The sequence below is a fragment of the Schistocerca gregaria genome, chromosome 1 (assembly GCF_023897955.1).
Source record: "Schistocerca gregaria isolate iqSchGreg1 chromosome 1, iqSchGreg1.2, whole genome shotgun sequence".
NCBI classification, from domain to species: domain Eukaryota; kingdom Metazoa; phylum Arthropoda; class Insecta; order Orthoptera; family Acrididae; genus Schistocerca; species Schistocerca gregaria.
In genome coordinates, this window is record NC_064920.1 from 1028712021 (window position 1) to 1028734522 (window position 22502).

General features: G+C 44.3%; 1 protein-coding gene across 1 annotated transcript in view; it reads left to right on the plus strand.

Annotated features, from left to right (window-relative positions):
- The window catches only part of LOC126285417 (short transient receptor potential channel 4-like), a 214960-nt gene that overhangs the window by 75074 nt on the left and 117384 nt on the right, over positions 1 to 22502 (plus strand). Inside the window, exons 7-8 of the mRNA XM_049984823.1 lie at positions 12906 to 13011; positions 19862 to 20163. Of these exons, the coding sequence (XP_049840780.1) occupies positions 12906 to 13011; positions 19862 to 20163 (408 nt within the window). The remainder of the gene's footprint in view (positions 1 to 12905; positions 13012 to 19861; positions 20164 to 22502) is intronic.

The window sequence follows — 22502 nt, forward strand, 5'->3', positions numbered from 1 at the left end:
GTGTAGGAGATCGCTCACCACACCATGATGCCGGGTGTTGGCCCTGTGTGCCTCGGTCGTATGCAGTCCTGATTGTGGCGCTCACCTGCACGGCGCCAAACACGCATACGACCATCATTGGCACCAAGGCAGAAGTGACTCTCATCGCTGAAGACGACACGTCTCCATTCGTCCCTCCATTCACGCCTGTCGCGACACCACTGGAGGCGGGCTGCACGATGTTGGGGCGTGAGCGGAAGACGGCCTAACGGTGTGCGGGACCGTAGCCCAGCTTCATGGAGACGGTTGCGAATGGTCCTCGCCGATACCCCAGGAGCAACAGTGTCCCTAATTTGCTGGGAAGTGGCGGTGCGGTCCCCTACGGCACTGCGTAGGATCCTACGGTCTCGGCGTGCATCCGTGCGTCGCTGCGGTCCGGTCCCAGGTCGACGGGCACGTGCACCTTCCGCCGACCACTGGCGACAACATCAATGTACTGTGGAGACCTCACGCCCCACGTGTTGAGCAATTCTGCGGTACGTCCACCCGGCCTCCCGCATGCCCACTATACGCCCTCGCTCAAAGTCCGTCAACTGCACATACGGTTCACGTCCACGTTGTCGCGGCATGCTACCAGTGTTAAAGACTGCGATGGAGCTCCGTATGCCACGGCAAACTGGCTGACAGTGACGGCGGCGGTGCACAAATGCTGCGCAGCTAGCGCCATTCGACGGCCAACACCGCGGTTCCTGGTGTGTCCGCTGTGCCGTGCGTGTGATCATTGCTTGTACAGCCCTCTCGCAGTGTCCGGAACAAGTTATGGTGGGTCTGACACACCGGTGTCAATGTGTTCTTTTTTCCATTTCCAGGAGTGTAGCATGATCTTTTTGTCTATTGATTTTTTTCACTTCCTCACGAGAAGGCTGGCTCGAAACAAAACAAAGACATAGCAACGATAAAATTATTCAAATGAAGCTATAATTGTGAGTTTAAAACTAGATAACAATTTGCCGGCTTAAAACAATGTAATTTTATAATTTTTAAAATTTTAAAAGCTGGTGTGATCTCTCAGGGCTTTTTTTTTTTTTTTTTTTTTTTTTTGCTCGATTGATTAGTAGTGCATTTCTGGGTGTTCTGCCGAATTGTTTCCATTTTTTGCGAAAAATGGAAACAACAACTCGGCCGAGTACTCGTGATTTATACAACAATTGGAAAGGCACATTAATGATGAGACTGAGGCTGGTGATAGTGATAGTGGTGTATGATAACCATTATTTTCACGACGGAGGAAAAAATATATATATTATATATGGGACCATGGAAGACAAATTCGGAAGCTTAAATCGGAAGCACCTTTTCGATGTGTTGTGTGTAGGGGAAGAGGAGGAAGCTTCAAATGGCTCTGAGCACTATGGGACTTTACATCCGAGGTCATCAGTCTCCTAGTCTTAGAACTACTTAAACCTAACTAACCTAAGGACATTACACACATCCATGCCCGAGGCAGAATTCGAACCTGCGACCGTAGCAGCAGCGCGATTCCGGACTGAAGCGCCTAGAACAGCTCGGCCACAAAGGCCGGCGAAGAGGAGGAAGAAGCGAAAGGACAGGCTGGAATGAATGTCGGATGAGACTTGGTTAGACATAACTGATAGAATATTCTGTATTTCAGGACGTGTCTCATCGTTGAGGAATGGTAGTCGGTTAACATTCAGTCAGAGTAGGACAGTAAAGTCCTAGAGTTGCGGTATGCGTGATTAAAGTGTAATGGAGAAGAGTAGTGGGGCTGGTGATTATAGAGTCAATTTTTGATGCTAGGACTAGATTTCCCAGTTAATGTATCCGTTTCTATGTCCTTCAGGAAGAGAAATGTAGTTGAAGAGGACGCGAGTTAGGAGAGGCAAGCGGATGAAGGCAAGGCGAAATGTATGTCAAAGAATCTGAAAATTTTCAAAAAGGTAGACATCCAGCCAACAGTGACATACCCTGTAGGTTTGAATAGGATAAATTAGAGACTTGTAGGTAAAGATAATAATTGAAGGATGTGGACACAGGTGTGACCTAACAGCAGTTATAGTCGAGGTCAGGCTCTGTGATGGATAGTAAGGTGTGCATTCCAGGGTTAGGTTTTCATCGTGGTTAGTTCTAAGCACTTGACCCTCTTAGTGATAAGATGAACAAGTGGAAATCAATACAGCAGTAGAGTCGAGAGGTGAGGCCAAAGAGCGCGCATTTGCTTGTCTGTGGATTATATTCCAATTTCCATCTGTTACACCACTGTGGCCGAGCGGCTCTAGGCGCTTCAGTCTGGAACATGCGGCTGCTACGGTAGCAGGTTCGAATCCTGCCTCGGGCATGGATGTTTGTGATGTCCTATGGTTAGTTAGGTTTAAGTAGTTCTAAGTTCTAGGGGACTAATGACCTCAGATGTTAAGTTTCATAGTGCTCAGAGACATTTTTGAGACACGTATGGGGGAGAGACACATGTAAAAATAAGATGGTATCGCAGGTAGCTAGATAGGCGAAGGAAGGAAAATTGTGGTTTAGCGCTCCGTTGACGACGAGAGCGTTAGAGACGGCAGTAGGCGATGTCGTTAGAACATTGGTGAAGGTAAGTGGAAGTAAAGGTCTGGGAATGTCGATAGCGTACAGGCTGTTCAGAAAAAGGAACAAATTCAAGCTCTGGGGCACGTCCTGTAGCATATATGACCATATCTGACACGCCATGAGTACAAGTTACCACTTGACTGGATTTTACTGGTTATTACGAAGTTTTTCACTCAGTTTCGACAAAGGTGCTGTAGAGAACTTGAAACAGAAGTGGAGCAAGATACATATAATATTTATTAAGCAATATCTACAACAGTGCGACAGCCTCGATCATATTTCAAGAAGGAGCAAAGCAAACAGATTCCATTTGCCACAAGTATTTTCTGCAGCCTCAGAAAAAGTTTTTGAGTTGTTGACCTAGGTTGAAACAGGAATAGGCACATCGGATCTTATGCGAACCACTATCTCTTAGCGGATGAGATTATTTTGTTTGTTTCGACAACAGAAATATTTCTTCTTCTAATTAACGCTAACTAGAGCATGCATAGCAGTAGTAGTTTTATTCATCCTTGCATTACTTTCACATGGTTACTGGACATGTCAAGGATTAAAAGTAAAAAACAAAAAATTTAATTTCTTTATACAGAAATATACAGAGTTATTGGTTATTTTGTGCTTTGATTGCGTTCATAGCCCTACAATTTGTAGCAAGAAAATGTTCCGCCAAAATTTATTTATGATGCGATTTCAGTATATGTGCCGTTTTCAGATAATGGCCAACTGTGAAATGTGACAGTCCACGCTCATTACGCTGCCCCGGATTAGCCGAGCAGTCTAGGGCGCTGCAGTCATGGACTGTGCGGCAGGTCCAGGCGGAGGTTCGAGTCCTCCCTCGGGCATGGGTGTGTGTGTCTGTCCTTAGGGTGATTTAGGTTAAGTAGTGTGTAAGCTTAGGGACTGATGACCTTAGCAGCTAAGTACCATAAGATTTCACACACACGTTCATTACTGTTAGGAAGATATTGTCCCCATGCTAACCTTTTTAGCTTACTTCATGTCATGCCTGTACGTATAAGAATACACTTTATAAAAGGATGTGTGCCTTCACATTATAATTCCCGACGAATTCACCTAAATACTGTACTGTTAGCACTGTCCGTGCGTCAAGTGTGATAGCTGCCCAACTCGTACTCATAGCGTACACCCATCTCCGTTTTCGTAGCCACTGTCCTAACGAACGTTACAGATCTCGGCTGCTAAGGAGACAGTTATTTTAAGTAGAGTGTTAGGGACGAAACTGCTTTCGGGAAGTCCGATGTGTAGTATTAAGTAACATGGTTAGAACATCTAAAGGACGCCGAAGCTTAGTTGTAGGATACAGGACGCTCTGTTCAACAACCAAGGTACAATTGTTTCCGCGCAATATAAAATGTGTACATATCTGGAGTCGAACGCGTTACCTTACAAAGTCGCGTTTGATAGTGGGATGGAAGATATTTTCATGTCATCTTTTTCGTTCTATGATGAAACTGAAACCAGTGGAAATCGCTAGCTGCTAAGCGATGAAGTGCATCTGCTCATGAATATTGACTACCTTCCTACATGGCATTCTCTGAGCTGACATAGTGCCACGAAGTAATAGGAGACTATCTGCCATCATTCGACTACGTCATCTAAGGCTTGGGTCAGTTGCTAGACTCTCCTCAATGGCCCAACTCAGACACCAACATGATCGGTAATAATAGCAAGAGTTAGGTTAATTTTCTGCCTTTCTTAGTTTTAAAATGACAGTAAATAATGTCGTATGGCCCACAGCCTTGTACAAACATTAAGATCTGACGCCATCTCAACGATTTCTCTGCCAGTTTTGTTGCTTATTACTTGAAACAGTCTCTCATTTTTCCTTAACCATACCAGAAGTTCCTGAGGTGATCACCATGAAGCAAATTCGGAACCTCAGCGTCAGTAACCAGAGACACTACTCGTTAACTACAGAGGCGAGAGAGATTACAGACACACTATCTGATCAACAGCACCTGTACACCTATTACTGGATATTAATATGAATGCTTAAATTCCGTTGGGGACACTTTTAGTGAGATGTCTGAATATCTGTGTAGAAATGGCAGCCCATTCTTCCTCATCAGCTGAAACCAGAGAAGGTAGTGATGTTGGACCTTGGTTCTACACTCAGTTCATAAATTAAGGATAATTGCAGAATGTGGTGCCACACAACGTGGCACTACACAAAAGTGGCGCTAATAGTATAGGAACATAGGGAACACACACGACACAGATCTGTAAGTCCACGATATTGGTGATAAGTTGAGAAAACCGTCCCTACACACATGTGCTACAAAACGCCACTGTTTCCTGCGCATGTACCCCGACGTCAGTATGGGATATGATCACCATGCACACGTACACAGGCCGCACAACGGGTTGGCATACTCTGGATCGGGTGGTCGAGCAGCTGCTGGGGTATAGTCTCCCATTCTTGCACCAGTGCCTGTCGGAGCTCCTGAGGTGTCTTAGGGGTGTGAAGACGTGCAGCGATACTTCGACCGAGAGCATCCCAGACGTGCTCGATGGGGTTTAGGCCTGGAGAACAGGCAGGCCACTCCATTCACCTGATGTCTTCTGTTACAGGATTCTTCTCCACGATGGCAGCTCGGTGGGACCGTGCGTTATCATCCATCAGGAGGAAGGTGGGACCCCCTGCACCCCTGAAAAGGCGGACATACTGCTGCAAAATGACGTCCCAGTACACCTGACATGTTACAGTTCCTATGTCAAAGACTTGCTGGGGTGTACGTGCACCAACCATAATCCCACACCACACCATCACACCACGACCTCCATACAGGTCCCCTGCGAGGACATTAAGCCTTTGGTATCTGGTTCCTGGTTCACACCAGATGAAAACCCGGTGAGAATCACTGTTCAGACTATACCTGGACTCGTCCGTTAACATAACCTGGGACCACTGTTGCAATGACCATGTACTGTGTTCTTGACACCAGGCTTTACGGGCTCTCTTGTGACCAGGTGTCAGTGGGATACACCTTGCAAGTCTCCGGGCGAATAAACCATGTCTGTTCAGTCGTTTGACACCAGGCTTTACGGGCTCTCTTGTGACCAGGTGTCAGTGAGATGCACCTTGCGGGTCTCCGGGCGAATAAACCATGTCTGTTCAGTCGTCTGTAGACTGTGTGTCTGGAGCTTACTGTTCAAGTGGCTGCGGTAAGGTCCCAAGCAAGGCTACCTGCAGTACTCCGTGGCAGTCTGCGGACACTGATGGTGATATATCGGTCTTCTTGTGGGAATTGTACACTGTGGACGTCCCATACTGTAGCGCCTGGACACGTTTCCTGTCTGCTGGAATCGTTGCCATGTACTTGAGAACATAGTTTGCGGTACACGAAGGGCCCGTGCTACGACTTGCTGTGTTTGACCAGCCTCCAGTCGCCCTAGTAATCTACCCCTCGTAAAGCCATCAATAAGTATTCTTTGAGTCATTTTCAACCACATAATCACCATTAGCACGTCTGAAAATGTCTGCACACTTACTCGTGCACCGTACTCTGACATGTACCAAAACACCTCTGCGTATGTGTACTGCTGCCAGCGTCACCGTGCGACGACCACAGGTCAAATGTACCGCATGGTCATACCGCGAGCATGAGAGTAGAAGGAAATCGCGGGTCCAGCTCATCCCAAAAGTGATCCATTGTGTTCAGATCAGAACACTAGATAAGGCTGCCTATTTCAAGAATGCTGTTGTCCACAACCACTGCCTCACAGTCGCAGTTTCATGACAGGACGCATTTTCATGCTGATACGAACACTCGTCTGGAAACTCTTCTCTGCTGTACACAGTACACAGTGCTCTTAAATATGTCCACATCCAACCGAATTTTGCATTTTCTTAAGCGCAATAAAGGAATCACTCCCTAACCATGAGAAACACTCCCATACAATGAAACCACCTCCTTCGTACTCCATTGGTGGCACTACACGAGGTGGCAGTAACATTCTCAAGGCATTCTCCAAATTCAGCCTGTTCCATCGGATTGCCACAGGGTAAAGCGTGACTCATCACTCTAAATCACTCGTTTCCAGCCACCCACTGTCCATTGGCGTCGCTCTATGCTCCACTTCAAAAGTCACTTAGCACTGACTACAGAAATGTGTGGTTTATGAGGAGTTGCTTGAGCATTGTACCTGTATTCAAGAGTAGTCTCACATTTAAGTGAAAATAATTTACTCAGCATGTCACAGTTCGGATTCCAGAGGGATTACTCGACTGAGAATGCAATCTAAACATTTACCCATCAAATAGTACAAGCCCTAAATAACAAATTATCATCAGTTGGTATTTTTTGTGATCTCTCCAAGGCATTTGACTGTGTGGATCTTATCACACTCTTAGAAAATGGTTCAAATGGCTCTGAGCACTATGGGACTCAACAGCTATGGTCATCAGTCCCCTAGAACTTAGAACTGTTTAAACCTAACTAACCTAAGGACATCACACAACACCCAGTCATCACGAGGCAGAGAAAATCCCTGACCCCGCCGGGAATCGAACCCGGGAACTCTTAGAAAAACTCAGGTTCTATGGAACTGAAGGCTACACACACAGCTAGTTTGAATCACACTTAATGAACAGAAAGCAAAAAGTTGTGCTGAATAACACAAATAATGTAGGGATGGAAGTAAATTCTAGTGAATGGGGAGTTATCACAAAGGAAGTCCCACAGGGTTCAATTTTAGGTCCTCTGCTGTTCCTTATTCAAGTAAATGACCTCCCACTTAACGTTCAGCAAGCGGAACTAGTACTTTTTGCAGATGACACGAGTGTTATAATAAATCCCATTCCAGAAAAAGCAGCTAAAGATATTGTTAAGGATGTCTTTCAAATAATTATGAAGTGGTTCTCAGAAAATGGACCCTCCCTTAATTTTGCAAAAAACTCACTATATCCAGTTCTGTACACCAAATGAGTCACACCGACAGTTGATGTAGCATTTGAACAGGGCTCAGTTAACAGGGTAAACTTCTCTAAATTTTTAGGTGTTCACATTGATGACAACTTGAACTGGAAGAAGCACATTACTGACCTTCTCAAACTACTAAGTTCTGCATCTTCCGCTCTTCATGTAATCGCTAGTCTGGGTAATAAACAGATCAGCCTCCTAACGTACTTTGCATATTTCCACTCAATAATGTCCTGTGGTAACTCACCACTTAGACATTAAGTATTGATTGCACAAAAGAGAGCAATGATAATAATTAGTGGTGCTCACTCAAGGACGTCATGTAGGCACCCTTTCAAGGAGTTAGGTATTTTAACTGCACCATGAGAGTACATATATTCGCTAATGAAATTCGTTACGAATAATCCGTCTCAGTTCGCGAAGAACAGTGATGTTCATATGTACAACACTACAGGGGAAAAATAACCTTTCCTATTAATTATTGAAGCTGTCAGTTGCTCAAAAAGGAGTACATTATTCAGCAAAAAAAGTCTTTGATCGTTTGCCCAACAACATAAAGTGTCTGGCAGGTAGCAGATCAAGTTTTAAATCCAACTTAAAATCATTTCTTTTGGACAGCGCCTTCTATCCCACGGACGAATTTCTGTTTCAGAAATGGTTAAAAAAATGTACCTCTAAATGTAGTTGCATGTGTAGAACAAAAAATTTCAGTAACATTAATATTAGCACTATTCATGTGTGTGTGTATATCTTGTGACATGACTTGTTCCACATCATGTCGATAAAATAATCGGGAAAATGATCTACGGAACATGACATAACTAAAACTACACTACTGGCCATTAAAACTGCTACACCAAGAAGAAATGCAGATGATAAACGGTTATTCATTGGACAAATATATTATAATAGATCTGACATGTGATTTCATTTTCACGCAATTTGGGTGCATAGATACTGAGAAATCAGTACCCAGAACAAACACCTCTGGCAGTAATAACGGCCTTGATACGCCTGGGCATTGAAGATCTGCAGCGAATTGACGCATGGTGCACGGAATGGCAATTGAATCTTAATATAGACAAGTGTAATGTGATGCGAATACATAGAAAGATAGGTCCCTTATCATTTAGCTACAAAATAGCAGGTCAGCAACTTGAAGCAGTTAATTCCATAAATTATCTGGGAGTACGGATTAGGAGTGATTTAAAATGGAATGATCATATAAAGTTGGTCGTCGGTAAAGCAGATGCCAGACTGAGATTCATTGGAAGAATCCTAAGGAAATGCAATCCGACAACAAAGGAAGTAGGTTACAGTACGCTTGTTCGCCTAATGCTTGAATACTGCTCAGCAGTGTGGGATCCGCACCAGGTAGGATTGATAGAAGAGGTAGAGAAGATCCAACGGAGAGCAGCGCGCTTCGTTACAGGATCATTTAGTAATTGCGAAAGCGTTACGGAGATGATAGATAAACTCCAGTGGAAGACTCTGCAGGAGAGACGCTCAGTAGCTCGGTACGGGCTTTTGTTAAAGTTTCGAGAACATACCTTCACCGAAGAGTCAAGCAGTATATTGCTCCCTCCTACGTATACCTCGCGAAGAGACCATGAGGATAAAATCAGAGAGATTAGAGCCCACACAGAAGCATACCGACAATCCTTCTTTCCACGTACAATACGAGACTGGAATAGAAGGGAGAACCGATAGAGGTACTCAGGGTACCCTCCGCCACACACCGTCAGGTGGTTTGCGGAGTATGGATGTAGATGTAGATGTAGATGTATAATCAGAGCTTGGATGGCGTGTGCAGGTACAGCTGCCCATGCAGCTTCAACACCATACCACAGTTCATCAAGAGTAGTGACTAGCGTATCGTGACGAGCTAGTTGCTTGGCCACCATAGCTCAGACGTTTTCAATTGGTGAAAGATCTGGAGAATGTGCTGGCCAGGGCAGCAGTCGAACATTTTCTGTATCCAGAAAGGCTCGTACAGGACCTGCAACATGCGGTCGTTTATTATCCTGCTGAAATGTAGGGTTTCACAGGGATCAAATGAAGTGTAGAGACACGGGTCGTAACGCATTTGAAATGTAACGTCCACTGTTCAAAGTGCCGTCAATGCCAACAAAAGGTGACCGAGACGTGTAACCAATGGCACCCATACCATCACGCAGGGTGATACGCCAGTACGGTGATGACGAATACACGCTTCCAATGTGCGTTCACCGCGATGTCGCTAAACACCGATGCGACCATAATGATGCTGTAAACAGAACCTGGATTCATCCGAAAATATGACGTTTTGCCATTCGTGCACCCAGGTTCGTCGTTGAGTATACCGTCGCAGGCGCTCCTGTCTGTGATGCAGCGTCAAGGGTAACCGCAGTCATGGTCTCCGAGCTGACAGTCCATGCTGCTGCAAACGTCGTCGAACTGTTCGTGCAGATGGCTGCCGTTTTGCAAACGTCCCCATCTGTTGACTCAGGGATAGAGACGTGGCTGCACTATCCGTTACAGCCATGCGGATAAGATGCCTGTCACCTCGGCTGCTAGTGATACGATGCCGTTGGGATCCCGCACGGCGTTCCGTATTACCCACCTGAACCCATCGATTCCATATTCTGCTAACACTCATTGGATCTCGACCTACGCGAGCAGCAATGTCGCGATACGATAAACCGCAATCGCGATAGGCTACGATCCGACCTTTATCAAAGTCGGAAACGTGATGGTACGCATTTCTCCTCCTTGCACGAGGCATCACAACAACGTTTCACCAGGCAAGGCCGGTCAACTTCTGCTGGTGTATGAGAAACCGGTTGGAAACTTTCCTCATGTCAGCACGTTGTAGGTGTCGCCACCGGCGCCAACCTTGTGTGAATGCTCTGAAAAACTAATCATTTGCATATCACAGCATCTTCTTCCGGTCGGTTAAATTTCGAGACTGTAGCACGTCATCTTCATGGTGTAGTAATTTTAATGGCCAGTAGTGTAAAACTAAACTAAAACTTTCTTTTTAACTCCTTATCAACATCGTGCTAGCTAGATTGCTGGTAGAACTCCAACTCACGAGTGGTTCCTTTTGATGATTTCCTGCAATTTTTTGCAACCACCCTCCTCAATGCTCAACAGTCACTGCCCGTCAGTGTATCACGTCTCCCTGGTCTTGGTTAACCTGTGGTTGTTCCTTCGCGTTTTCACTTGACAAGCACGTCACAAACAGTCGATATGGACAGCTTTCGAAAAGCTAAAAATTCACTGATAGATCTGTTGCTCAAGAGACACCCAATAATCAGTCCACGTTCGAAGTCTCTGAGCTCTCCGAACATCCATTCTGCTCTTACTGCTACTCTGGTGACAAAACAGTACTCACCGCTTGCTGTTATAAAGACAGGTCCGCCTCTCGTGACATCTACTGGTCAGTTCCGCCTTACGTAGAGGTATTCGAAAACCTACTATCTGATAACGTGTAGTGGAAATTTGTTGTATCCATTGCTCAATATTTTAGTTACTGTTACACAGATCAGTTCAAGGCTATCTTGTGTAATGACGTTTGCGTCACATCAGACTCAACGAGATGAAGATAAAAGCTTGTTCCCAAGAAATAAAATGGTTCAAATGGCTCTGAGCACTATGTGACTCAACTGCTGTGGTCATCAGTCCCCTAGAACTTAGAACTACTTAAACCTAACTAACCTAAGGACATCACACATCCATGCCCGAGGCAGGATTCGAATCTGCGACCGTAGTAGACGCACGGTTCCAGACTGCGCGCCTAGAACCGCGAGACCACCGCGGCCGGCTCCCAAGAAATAAATGGGATTCTTAGCCACATATGTAATAGCTCTCTAAAGCAGGGTATCTTCCCAGATAGGGAAGTATGCCATTGTTAAACCACTGTATAAAAAAGGGGATACGTCTGATGTCAACAACTACCGCCCAATCTCTCTTCTCACTGCCTTATCCAAAATTCTTGAGAAAGTAATGTATTGTAGAGTAGCTTCACACCTTTGTAAAAATAAAGTTTTAACAAAATGTCAGTTCGGTTTCCAGAAGGGTTTTTCAACCTAAAATGCTAGATATACTTTCACTAATGAAATATTAAATGCTCTGAGTAACCGGAAGTCACCCGTTTGGGTTTTTTGTGATCTATCAAAGGCTTTTGACTGTGGAAATCATGGAATACTTCTAGATAAGCTCAAGTACTGTGGTATGAATGGGACAGTGCTCAAATGGTTTAAAACATACCTAACTGGAAGAGTGCAGAAAGTTGAAATAAACAGTTCACATAATATGCAAAAAACTGGTGAATTCTCAAACTGGGGAACAATCAAGAATGGGGTGTCGGAAGGTTCGGTCTTGGGTCCTCTGCTGTTCTTAATATATATAAATGACTTGCCATTCTACATTCACAAAGATACAAAGCTGGTACTTTTTGCCGATGATACAAGTATAGCTATCATGACTGACAGACAAGAATTAACTTGTGAAATTGTAAACGATGTTTTTCAGAAAATCATTAAGTGGTTCTCTGCAAATGGGCACTCATTAAACTTTGACAAAACGCAGTATATACAGTTCCACACAGTAAATGGAATGACACCATTAATAAATCAGAAATCGGTAGCTAAGGTAGAATATGCAAAATTTCTAGGTGTATGCATTGATGAGAGGTTGAACTGGAAGAAACACACTGAGGATCTGCTAAAACGTTTGAGTTCAGCTACTTATGCTATTAGGGTCATTGCAGATTTTGGCACTATACATCTGAGTAAATTAGCTTACCACGCCTATTTTCATTCTCTGCTTTCGTATGGCATCATATTCTGGGGTAACTCATCACTGAGTAAAAGAGTGTTCATTGCATAAAAGCGTGTAATCAGAATAATTGCTGGAGCTCACCCATCACTTATGAAATTTGTTATTAACAATCCGAACGAATTCAAAAGTAATAGCAGTGTACATGGCTACAACACTAGGAGAAAGGATGATCTTCACTACTCATGGTTAAATCTAACTTTGGCTCAGAAGGGGGTAAATTATGCTGCCACGAAAGTCTTTGGTCACTTACTTAATAGCGTCAAAAGTCTGACAGATAGCCATATAGCATTTAAAAGGAAATTAAAAGAATTTCTTAATGGAAACTCCTTCTACTCATTAGATGAATTTTTGGATGCAGTAAGTGGGTAATTTCCCAACCCCCACAAAAAAATGAAAAATATTGAGTGTCATGTAATATTTTGTCTAATGTAATATCTTGTATAGACACCTTTTATTAACCTGACACGTTCCACATAATTACGAAGTGTCGTATTCATGATCTATGGAACAAGTACTAATCTAATGTAATCTAATCTAACTGTACCTGTGCAGGTCTTGAGCCAGTGCTGATGGTGTTCGTGGGAGCGCACGTCTGGAGCGACGTGAGGATGTGTCTGGTGCAAGGGCCGCGCCGCTACTTCAAGGTGCTCACCAACTGGTCAGTCACAAGACCTGTTATACTTAACGTAAAGAGTTTCCTATGTAACTCCGGTACAATTATCTTCACACGCAGAAGCACTACTTGTATATTAACGACCGTTGTGTCCCTCTCCACACACCACACTCTAGTCTCAACGAACGAGGAAGTATTATGTTCGAGTATTAATGACTTTTCTGGAGACTAGAAATCTACTTTGGAGGAATCAGCATGGGTTTCGAAAAAGACGATCGTGTGAAACCCACCTCGCGCTATTCGTCCACGAGACTCAGAGGGCCATACACACGGGTTCCCTGGTAGATGCCGTGTTTCTTGACTTCCGCAAGGCGTTCGATACAGTTCCACACAGTCGTTTAATGAACATATGGACTATCAATTGTGTGATTGGATTGAGGAGTTCCTATATAACAGAACGCAGCATGTCATTCTCAATCGAGAGAAGTCTTGCGAAGTAAGAGTGATTTCAGATGTGCCGCAGGGGAGTCTCGAAGGACCGTTGCTATTCACAATATACATAAATGACCTTGTGGATGACATCGGAACTTCACTGAGGCTTTTTGCGGATGATTCTGTGTTATATCTAGAGGTTGTAACAAAGGAAAATTGCACTGAAATGCAGAAGGATCTGCAGCGAATTGACGCATTTTGCAGGGAATGGCAACTAAATCTCAATGTAGACAAGTGTAATGTGCTGCGAATGCATAGAAAGAAAGATCCCTTATCATTTAGCTGCAATATAGCAGGTCAACAACTGGAAGCAGTTAATTCCATAAATTATCTGGGAGTGCGCATTAGGAGTGATTTAAAATGGAATGATCATATAAAGTTGATCGTCGGTAAAGCAGATGCCAGACTGAGATTCATTAGAAGAATCCTAAGGAAATGCAATCCGAAAACAAAGGAAGTAGGTTACAGTACGCTTGTTCGCCCACTGCTTGAATACTGCTCAGCAGTGTGCGATCCGTACCAAATAGGGTTGATAGAAGAGATAGAGAAGATCCAACGGAGAGCAGCGCACTCCGTTACAGGATCATTTAGTAATCGCGAAAGCGTTATGGAGATGATAAATAAACTCCAGTGGAAGACTCTGCAAGAGAGAAGCTTTGTAGCTTTGTGCGGGCTTTTGTTGAAGTTTTGAGAACATACCTCCACCGAGGAGTCAAGCAGTATATTGCTCCCTCCTACGTGTATATCGCGAAGAGACCATGAGGATAAGGCCAGAGAGATTAGAGCCCACACAGAGGCATGCCGACAATCTTTCTTTCCACGAACAATACGAGACTGGAATAGAAGGGAGAACCGATAGAGGTACTCAAGGTACCCTCCGCCACACACCGTCAGGTAGCTTGCGGAGTATGGATGTAGATGTAGATGTAGATCTGCATGTTGTGCTATGAAGTTGGCTATACGACAAGGTTCTTTTCTTGCTCCATTGCTTTTCTTGATGCCTACATGAGTGATGTACCACTAAATTTAATACGAAGGGGTCCAATAAGAATTGCAACACTTTTTTCTGCAAGCCAGTTGGTTTCATTCAGGATTCCAATGCACCATATTATTACCTACTTTTTTGGTTACTAAACCCTTATTTTCAACATAATCTAAGTTCAATACGATGGTCTTACGCATCCTTACTGGGAGGGCCGGAGGGCCTATATGTCCACATGGTTCCATTCTATTGGTCAACGGCAGAGCCAACGTCTTGCTGTAGCCCATCCCCGATGTTATTCAATCTGTATATTGAGCAAGCAATAAAGGAAACAAAAGAAACATTCGGAGTAGGAATTAAAATCCATGGAGAAGAAGTAAAAACTTCAAGGTTCGCTGATGACATTGTAATTCTGTCAGAGACAGCAAAGGACCTGGAAGAACAGCTGAACGGAATTAGATTAGGAAATGAGACACTTAAGGTAGTAAATGGGTTTTGTCATGTGGGTCGAAGTATAGAGGATATAAAATGTAGACTGCCTATGGTAAGGAAAGCGTTTCTGAAGAAGAGAAATTTGTAAACATCGAGTATAGATTTAAGTGTCAGGAAGTCATTTCTGAAAGTATTTGTATGGAGTGTAGCCATGTATGGAAGTGAACAGTGGACGATAAATAGTTTAGACAAGAAGAGAATAGAAGCTTTAGAAATGTGGTGCTACAGAAGAATGCTGAAGATTAGATGGATAGATCACATAACTAATGAGGAGCTATTGAATAGGATTGGGGAGAAGAGGAGTTTGTGGCACAACTTGACTAGAAGAAGGGATCGGTTGTAGGACATTGTCTGAGGAATCAAGGGATCACCAATTTAGTATTGGAGGGCAGCGTGGAGGGTAGAAATCGTAGAGGGAGACCAAGAGATGAATACACTAAACAGATTCAGAAGGATGTAGGTTGCAGTATGTACTGTCTAACAACCCTACCACAACAAAGGTCAAAATTTTAATAACGATTGTGGTGTTGCTCACGCTGCTAAATACTGCATTTTCGGGCAACAACTAAGTTATGTGGTAGGTGTCATTAGAGCACAGTTAATCAAGTTATTTCATGTAATAATCAAGAAACTAGGCACTCACATTTTTGTGTTTCCCACGCTGGTCTCGTACTGTCATGGCTCAATCGTTGAAAATCGAGGTGGTTATGATTTCAAGCTCGGATGCAAAGTGGCATAGGTTTTATCCTGCTATATTCAAAAGTTTTATAGATGAGCTTCACAAAACATTCTTCAAGATTACACTTTTGCTGGACAATGGTGATGTAAAAAAATAATCAGCACTCTGAATTTAAGTTACACTTCTTATTCATTGTAATATCACGTAAACACAAAACATCAATTCACAATACAAAACACACTTGAAAACATCTTCCTCACAGTCACTGTTAAAGTTCACATTTTATAAACGGATTACAATACGCGTCTTTCCTACATGACGTCCAAGACTTGACCTTCTCAATGTCCGATTCTCTAACAAGTTAACAACTAACTAACTATCGCTTACGCGCCCAAAAGTCAGAGTTACAAGTACGTCAAAGATCATAGTGACAAAAGAAAGAATACACATAAGAATAATATCATTACAATATAAACTTATCGACGTATCACAAATGAAATCAAATCTGAATGTTGTCTCAGAAATATGTTAAGTAGTTAACAGAAATACAGTAGAATATTACTAGTATCGAGAGGTTCAGGTGAGGTACCATAATGGTTACGTAATTTAAGTACCATTGCAACATGGGAGATGAAGAAGCTTGCACAGAATAGAGTAGCATGGAGAGCTGCATCAAACCAGTCTCTGGACTGCAGACCACAACAACAACAAATAAATTATGCCCACAGTTCAAAGCTTTATAAAAGAACCTGAGCTCATCTCGAGTAATGAGCTAAGTGTAATTAATGGGCTTTTAGTTCGGTAAATTTTGTTAAATACAAGGGGCGTTCAATAAGTAATGCTACAAACTTTTGTTCTTGGCCAGTTTCGGTTGAAAAAATACGGAAGCTCTTGTGAGACTTCGTGGAATATTCCCGCTTGAGCCCCTATAGTTCCATCAAGTTCCTATTGGTAGCAGCGCTATAGGTTGCCTTCCAAATGGCGTCTGTAATGGAGATTCGTTCGTCAGAGTTTCTTTTGGCGGGAAACCAGAGGATCGCAGATATTCATAGGCGCTTGAAGAATGTCTGCGGAGACCTGACAGAGAAAAAAAAAATTACTGTGAGTTGTTGGGCGAGGCGTCTGTTATCACCACAACATGTCCGACCTCCCGCGTTTTTGCCGGCTACACACACTTGGGACTCCTGCAATGTTGGAACGCGCGGACACTCTCGTTCGATGAAATCTACAGATCACAAACACTACGCTGCTAAACTGGACGTTTCTGTTGACAGTGCTGACACACTTGTTCACCAGTTGGTATACAAAAAGGTGTGTTCCCTTTGGATTCCTCATTGCCTAACAGAAGACCCTACAGAGCAACGAAGGACCATCTGTGCGAAACTGCTTGTCGTTACAATGTTGATCGTGATAATTTTTTTCGAACATCGTCACAGGTGATGTAACAGGGGTTAATCGCTTCGAACTGGAAATAAAACGTTAAACCATGGCGTGGCACCACACCACGTCTCCTCCAATGAAAAAATTCAAAGCTGTACCTTCAGCCAGTAAAGTCTTGGCAACAGACTCTGAAGGAGTTCTTTTGTTTGATATCCTCCCTCAAGGTGCAACTCTGAAATGTATTGTGCTACCCTCAGGAAATTGAAGGAACAACTTCAGCGTGTTCGTCACCACAAAAATGCAAACAAACTTCTGCTTCTCGATGACAACACAAGGCCTCAGACAAGCCTGCGCACCCGAGAGGAGGTTACGAAACTGTAATAGAATATGCTTTCTCTTCCACCCTACAGCCTGGACCTCGCACCTTCCGACTTCTATCTGTTTGGCCCAATGAAGGATGCACTCCGCAGGAAACAGTACGTGGATGATGGGGAAGTTGTTGATGCAGCAAGATGTTGGCTCGGGCGTAGACCAGTAGAGTAGTACCATACAGGCATATAGGCCTTCCCAGTAAGGTGGCGTACGGCCGCCGCACTGAACGAAGATTATGTTGAGAAATAGGGTTTTGTAGCTAATAATACGACGTACTGTAACTGAGTTTTCTTTTTTGATGCTAGTCAATTGTCAGGATGAGCATTACTGCAAAGGGCATTTGATTCTAAAGCATTATGTTCGGCTAAAAACACTAAATAAATTACTGTCTCTCTCTTAACGACATGTGGGCAGGGTGGGTTCTTCCTTGGCTCTGGTATGAGGTAGAATGAAACAGCATTTTTACATAACTTTTATTGAAAGTTTGTACAACTGTATCTTACTGGATGTTCTGGCTCGGAGAGCGGCAGCTGTGTCGTCTATGAAGCCTTCTGCTGCGGCAGCGGCGACGTCTGATTACGCCTGGCGGTGTGTATCTCGTGTGGCCGTCTCGCCCAGTTGACTGGAGACGCGCATCGTGCGGTGGCCCGTTTAATTATTGAGAGCGAAGTCGTGCATCGGATGGTGATACCTTGGATGTGGCGTCCCAGTGTTTCTCTTCTCTAAGCGGCCGCATGTGTTGTGCGTCGGCCAGCGGAGCGGCGCGGCGGGGGAACGCCAGTGTCCCGGACTCGAACAACGGACTCCAGCTTGCCAGTCTTCGGCTGTCAGATCTTCATCCCAGCTCACAGGTGACTGCTGATGTGAGGCCGTCTCCTTCCCGTCCTCATGAGTCACCCGGCTATGTAAAAATCAGTCTTCAAATACCTTCTAACTTCTGTCTTCTGGCGGCGAGGCTGCTACTTGCTATTCCATTACAGCGGCGGACTTGGTGCTTCGGTGTACGATGTAGTCTCTTCCTGCATGACGGTCTTCAGCACCGAAACTGAACTGAAAACTACTCCTCTTCTTCTGTCGGGCCCACTGCGTCTCGCGCACTTCAGTTCACTGGAGGTGAACGACTTCACGGTCATTGCCTCGTCTGTCACGCTGAAAAGCTTCTCGAAGAATCATCTTAACATCGGTCATTGGCTCTTGGAAAGTAGGCGAGGGCCTAATTGAGAAACATGTGAGCCGGTCGGGCGATGTCCTGACGGCTGAATCGACAGCGTGTCCACTTATGTGGGGAAGGCGATGACTTCTCCTGAACGTGCTGACTTCACGGCCATTGGCTCTTCTGTCACTGCTGCTCTGCCCGCTGTTTGCCAGTGTGTAATTCTTCTAAACTAAACTAATTTTATCATTTATTTTCTAATTTCTACTTCACTTCACATTGATTTCACTAATTTATTTACCCATCTTAAGTACCACTCAACAGTACTGAAATCCTGAATAAAACCAATCCGTTTTCAGAAAAAAATGCATTCTACATCTACATCTACATGACTACTCTGCAATTCACATTTAAGTGCTTGGCAGAGGGTTCATCGAACCACAATCATACTATCTCTCTGCTATTCCACTCCCGAACAGCGAGCGGGAAAAACGAACACCTAAACCTTTCTGTTCGAGCTCTGATTTCTCTTATTTTATTTTGATGATCGTTCCTACCTATGTAGGTTGGGCTCAACAAAATATTTTCGCATTCGGAAGAGAAAGTTGGTGACTGAAATTTCGTAAAAAGGTCTCGCCGCGACGAAAAACGTCTATGATGTAATCACTTCCATCCCAACTCGTGTATCATATCTGCCACACTCCCTCCCCTATAACGCGATAATACAAAACGAGCTGCCCTTCTTTGCACCCTCTCGATGTCCTCCGTCAATCCCACCTGGTAAGGATCCCACACCGCGCAGCAATATTCTAACAGAGGACGAACGAGTGTAGTGTAAGCTGTCTCTTTAGTGGACTTGTTGCATCTTCTAAGTGTCCTGCCAATGAAACGCAACCTTTGGCTCGCCTTCCCAACAATATTATCTATGTGGTCCTTCCAACTGAAGTTGTTCGTAATTTTAACACCCAGGTACTTAGTTGAATTGACAGCCTTGAGAATTGTACTATTTATCGAGTAATCGAATTCCAACGGATTTCTTTTGGAACTCATGTGGATCATCTCACACTTTTCGTTATTTAGCGTCAACTGCCACCTGACACACCATACAGCAATCTTTTCTAAATCGCTTTGCAACTGATACTGGTCTTCGGATGACTTATTGGACGCCCCTCACAGACGTTACCACTAACAGGCTGTACTACTTACGACTGAATATGAAATACCTGGATGTCTGGCCATGCCTGAAAATGCGATAACGCCCGCATCGACTGTACCCGAAGTAAGCTAGACGTTAGTTGAACAGCCCAGCAGCAACGTTTGGCCCGACGGCGTGTCGCGCACACAGGTACGACGTGGTGACGCACCTGCTGTTCGTGGCGACATTCACATCGTGGCTGTGCGCGCTGCTGGACGTCCAGGCCTCGGACCAGGAGACGCTGGAGCGCGCGTACTGGCACTACCTGGACCCCACGCTGGTGGCGGAGGGGCTCTTCGCCATCGCCACCATCATGGCGTTCGGCCGCCTGCTGCTGCTCTTCCAGCTCAACTACCACCTGGGCCCGCTGCTCGTCTCCGTCGGCAAGATGACGCGCGACATCGCCAAGTACACAGCCATCTTCGCCCTCTTCTTCCTCGCCTTCACTGCCGGTACAGCAAATTTTCTTGACAAAAATACGAGGTGCTATCGAAAAGTTCTCGCAATGTATCAACTAAAATTATTTAATTTTACCTAGATATTATTCTGAACCATCACCTTCAAAGTAGTGAACAAACGTACCGATCCCAGATTTTCGGTCATTTTGATTTTTAAGGATATTTACTACCGTTTCCGATTCCATACGAAAAGCAACCACTGAATCAAATCTTCGCCCCCTCAGCTTGATTTTAATCTTGGAGAAGAAGAAGACACATGGAGGTAAGTCTTATGAGGATGTTGGATGAGAAACAACTTTCTTTTTATTTTTAATCAAAAATTTCTGAATATTGGCATGGTTGAGTAGCCAGACATTCGTATGCCACTTCTGTAGATTTGCTCTTGTGACCTTCCGAAAACGTCTTAGAACATCGGAATACAACTTTTTATTGAGCGTCTGACCAAGAGGAATAAACTCGTTTTGAATAATCTGTCATTGTTAAGAAAAAAAGACGGATCACCAAGAACTTAATGTTACTATTCACTTGTTGAGGTCTTTGTGGCCGAAGTAGAGAAGGACTCTTCCACTGCGACGATTGCTGCTTAATGTCAAGGTCACAGCCGTAAAACAGACTTTCCTCGCCATTGACGACCTTTGGAAGGAAGTTTGGATCGTCTTGAAACAGTTGTTGGCGTTCCTTGCAGACTTCCACGTGATGGTGCTTCTGATCTTCTTGAGGAGTCGTGGCACAGATTTAACCACACTCCTTCTCATCCTCAGTTCTCCTGAAATAATACGTTCACATGGAACATAGCTTGTTCGCAAGGTGTGGCAGAGATCTTGGATAGTCTGTTTGCGATTTTGCAGAGTCAGATCCCTCACTTCCTGAACATTTTCTGGTGTGACCCGAGTTGACAACTGACCAGACAGGACATCGTCATCGGTTGATGTTCGCCTGTCTTACACCAATCGTAAGTTTATGTCTAAACTAAAGCGTTTTCTCCAAAAGCTTGCTTTAACATTGGTGCATAGAAGCAGCGGTTTCGTAAGATTAAAACAAAGTTTTATGTAAACAAGCTGCTCTTTCGCGTCAGCCTTCGCAGAATCCAAAACACTGGAACACTGCAATGGAAATATGCTCACCAGCCAAACCACTCATCTCGCCGTTTCGTACCTCACCGAATCAGGAACGATGTATTGGGATACACCCAGCGGTATTTCAGTGTACTCGTAACCATTTGCGTACAAAATTCAAATATCGGTAACTTCAGTACTATGTACAGTTGTCACTGAAGTTCTTGTATTTTATAGAATAGTCTCACTAAAGCTCGGCAATGTTCCGACGAAGTACCCACTCGCCACCTCCAGGAAGTGATGTCGGGTGTTGTTGGAAGACCAGAGCAGACACTTTAGCTTTGCTACGAAACAAGAGGCGTGTGTGAGACACACAACGGTCTTCAGGCCCCAGCACCATGTTATCAGGACACATTGTTGAAAAACAGTGCAAACAGTCATTTGTGTTGGTGGATAGTTCCGGAATCTCAGTACAGTAAATGGTTCAAATGGCTCTGAGCACTATGCGACTTAACGTCTGAGGTCATCAGTCGCCTAGAACTTAGAACTAATTAAACCTAACTAACCTAAGGACATCACACACATCCATGCCCGAGGCAGGATTCGAACCTGCGACCGTAGCGGTCGTCCGGTTCCAGACTGTAGCGCCTAGAACCGCACGGCCACACCGGCCGGCTCAGTACAGTAGCACCTTAGTTCTGTCGTTGCTTGTCCTTTTGTATTCAAAGTGGTTGTATTCATTTGCTGGCATGGTTTTCATGAACATGTCGGAAACAACTCCTAGGAACCTCAGCAACAGTTCGCCCTTTCCTAGAACTTATCTCTTTTCACAAGGTCCGCAATTTTCGTGTTTTGACAAATTTATTTTCATTTAGCCTTATGACCGGATGCCCTCTCTATCGCCGCAGTGGTCAGATCATATAATGAAGTGATGTCACATGAGCAATGTTTTTATGAAACGTGTGAACTTCTTTGCTCTGTATGCCCTCACATTACTGTTTGTGTATTGTATTTTCTCAATCTTAGGTCGACTATTGTTCCTCATACACTGATCAACGAGAACTTTATCACCCCTACCTAAGGCCGGTATATCCACCTTTGATAACAACGGCGACGCATGGTAGCATGGAGGCAACGAGACCTTGTTAGGTCACTGGAGGGAGTTGGCACCACGACTGCACACACAAATCATCAATTCCCGTAAATTCCTGGAGGGGGCCGGTGAACTCTAACGCCACTTTCAGTCAAATCCCCGATGTGTATGATCGGGTTCAGATC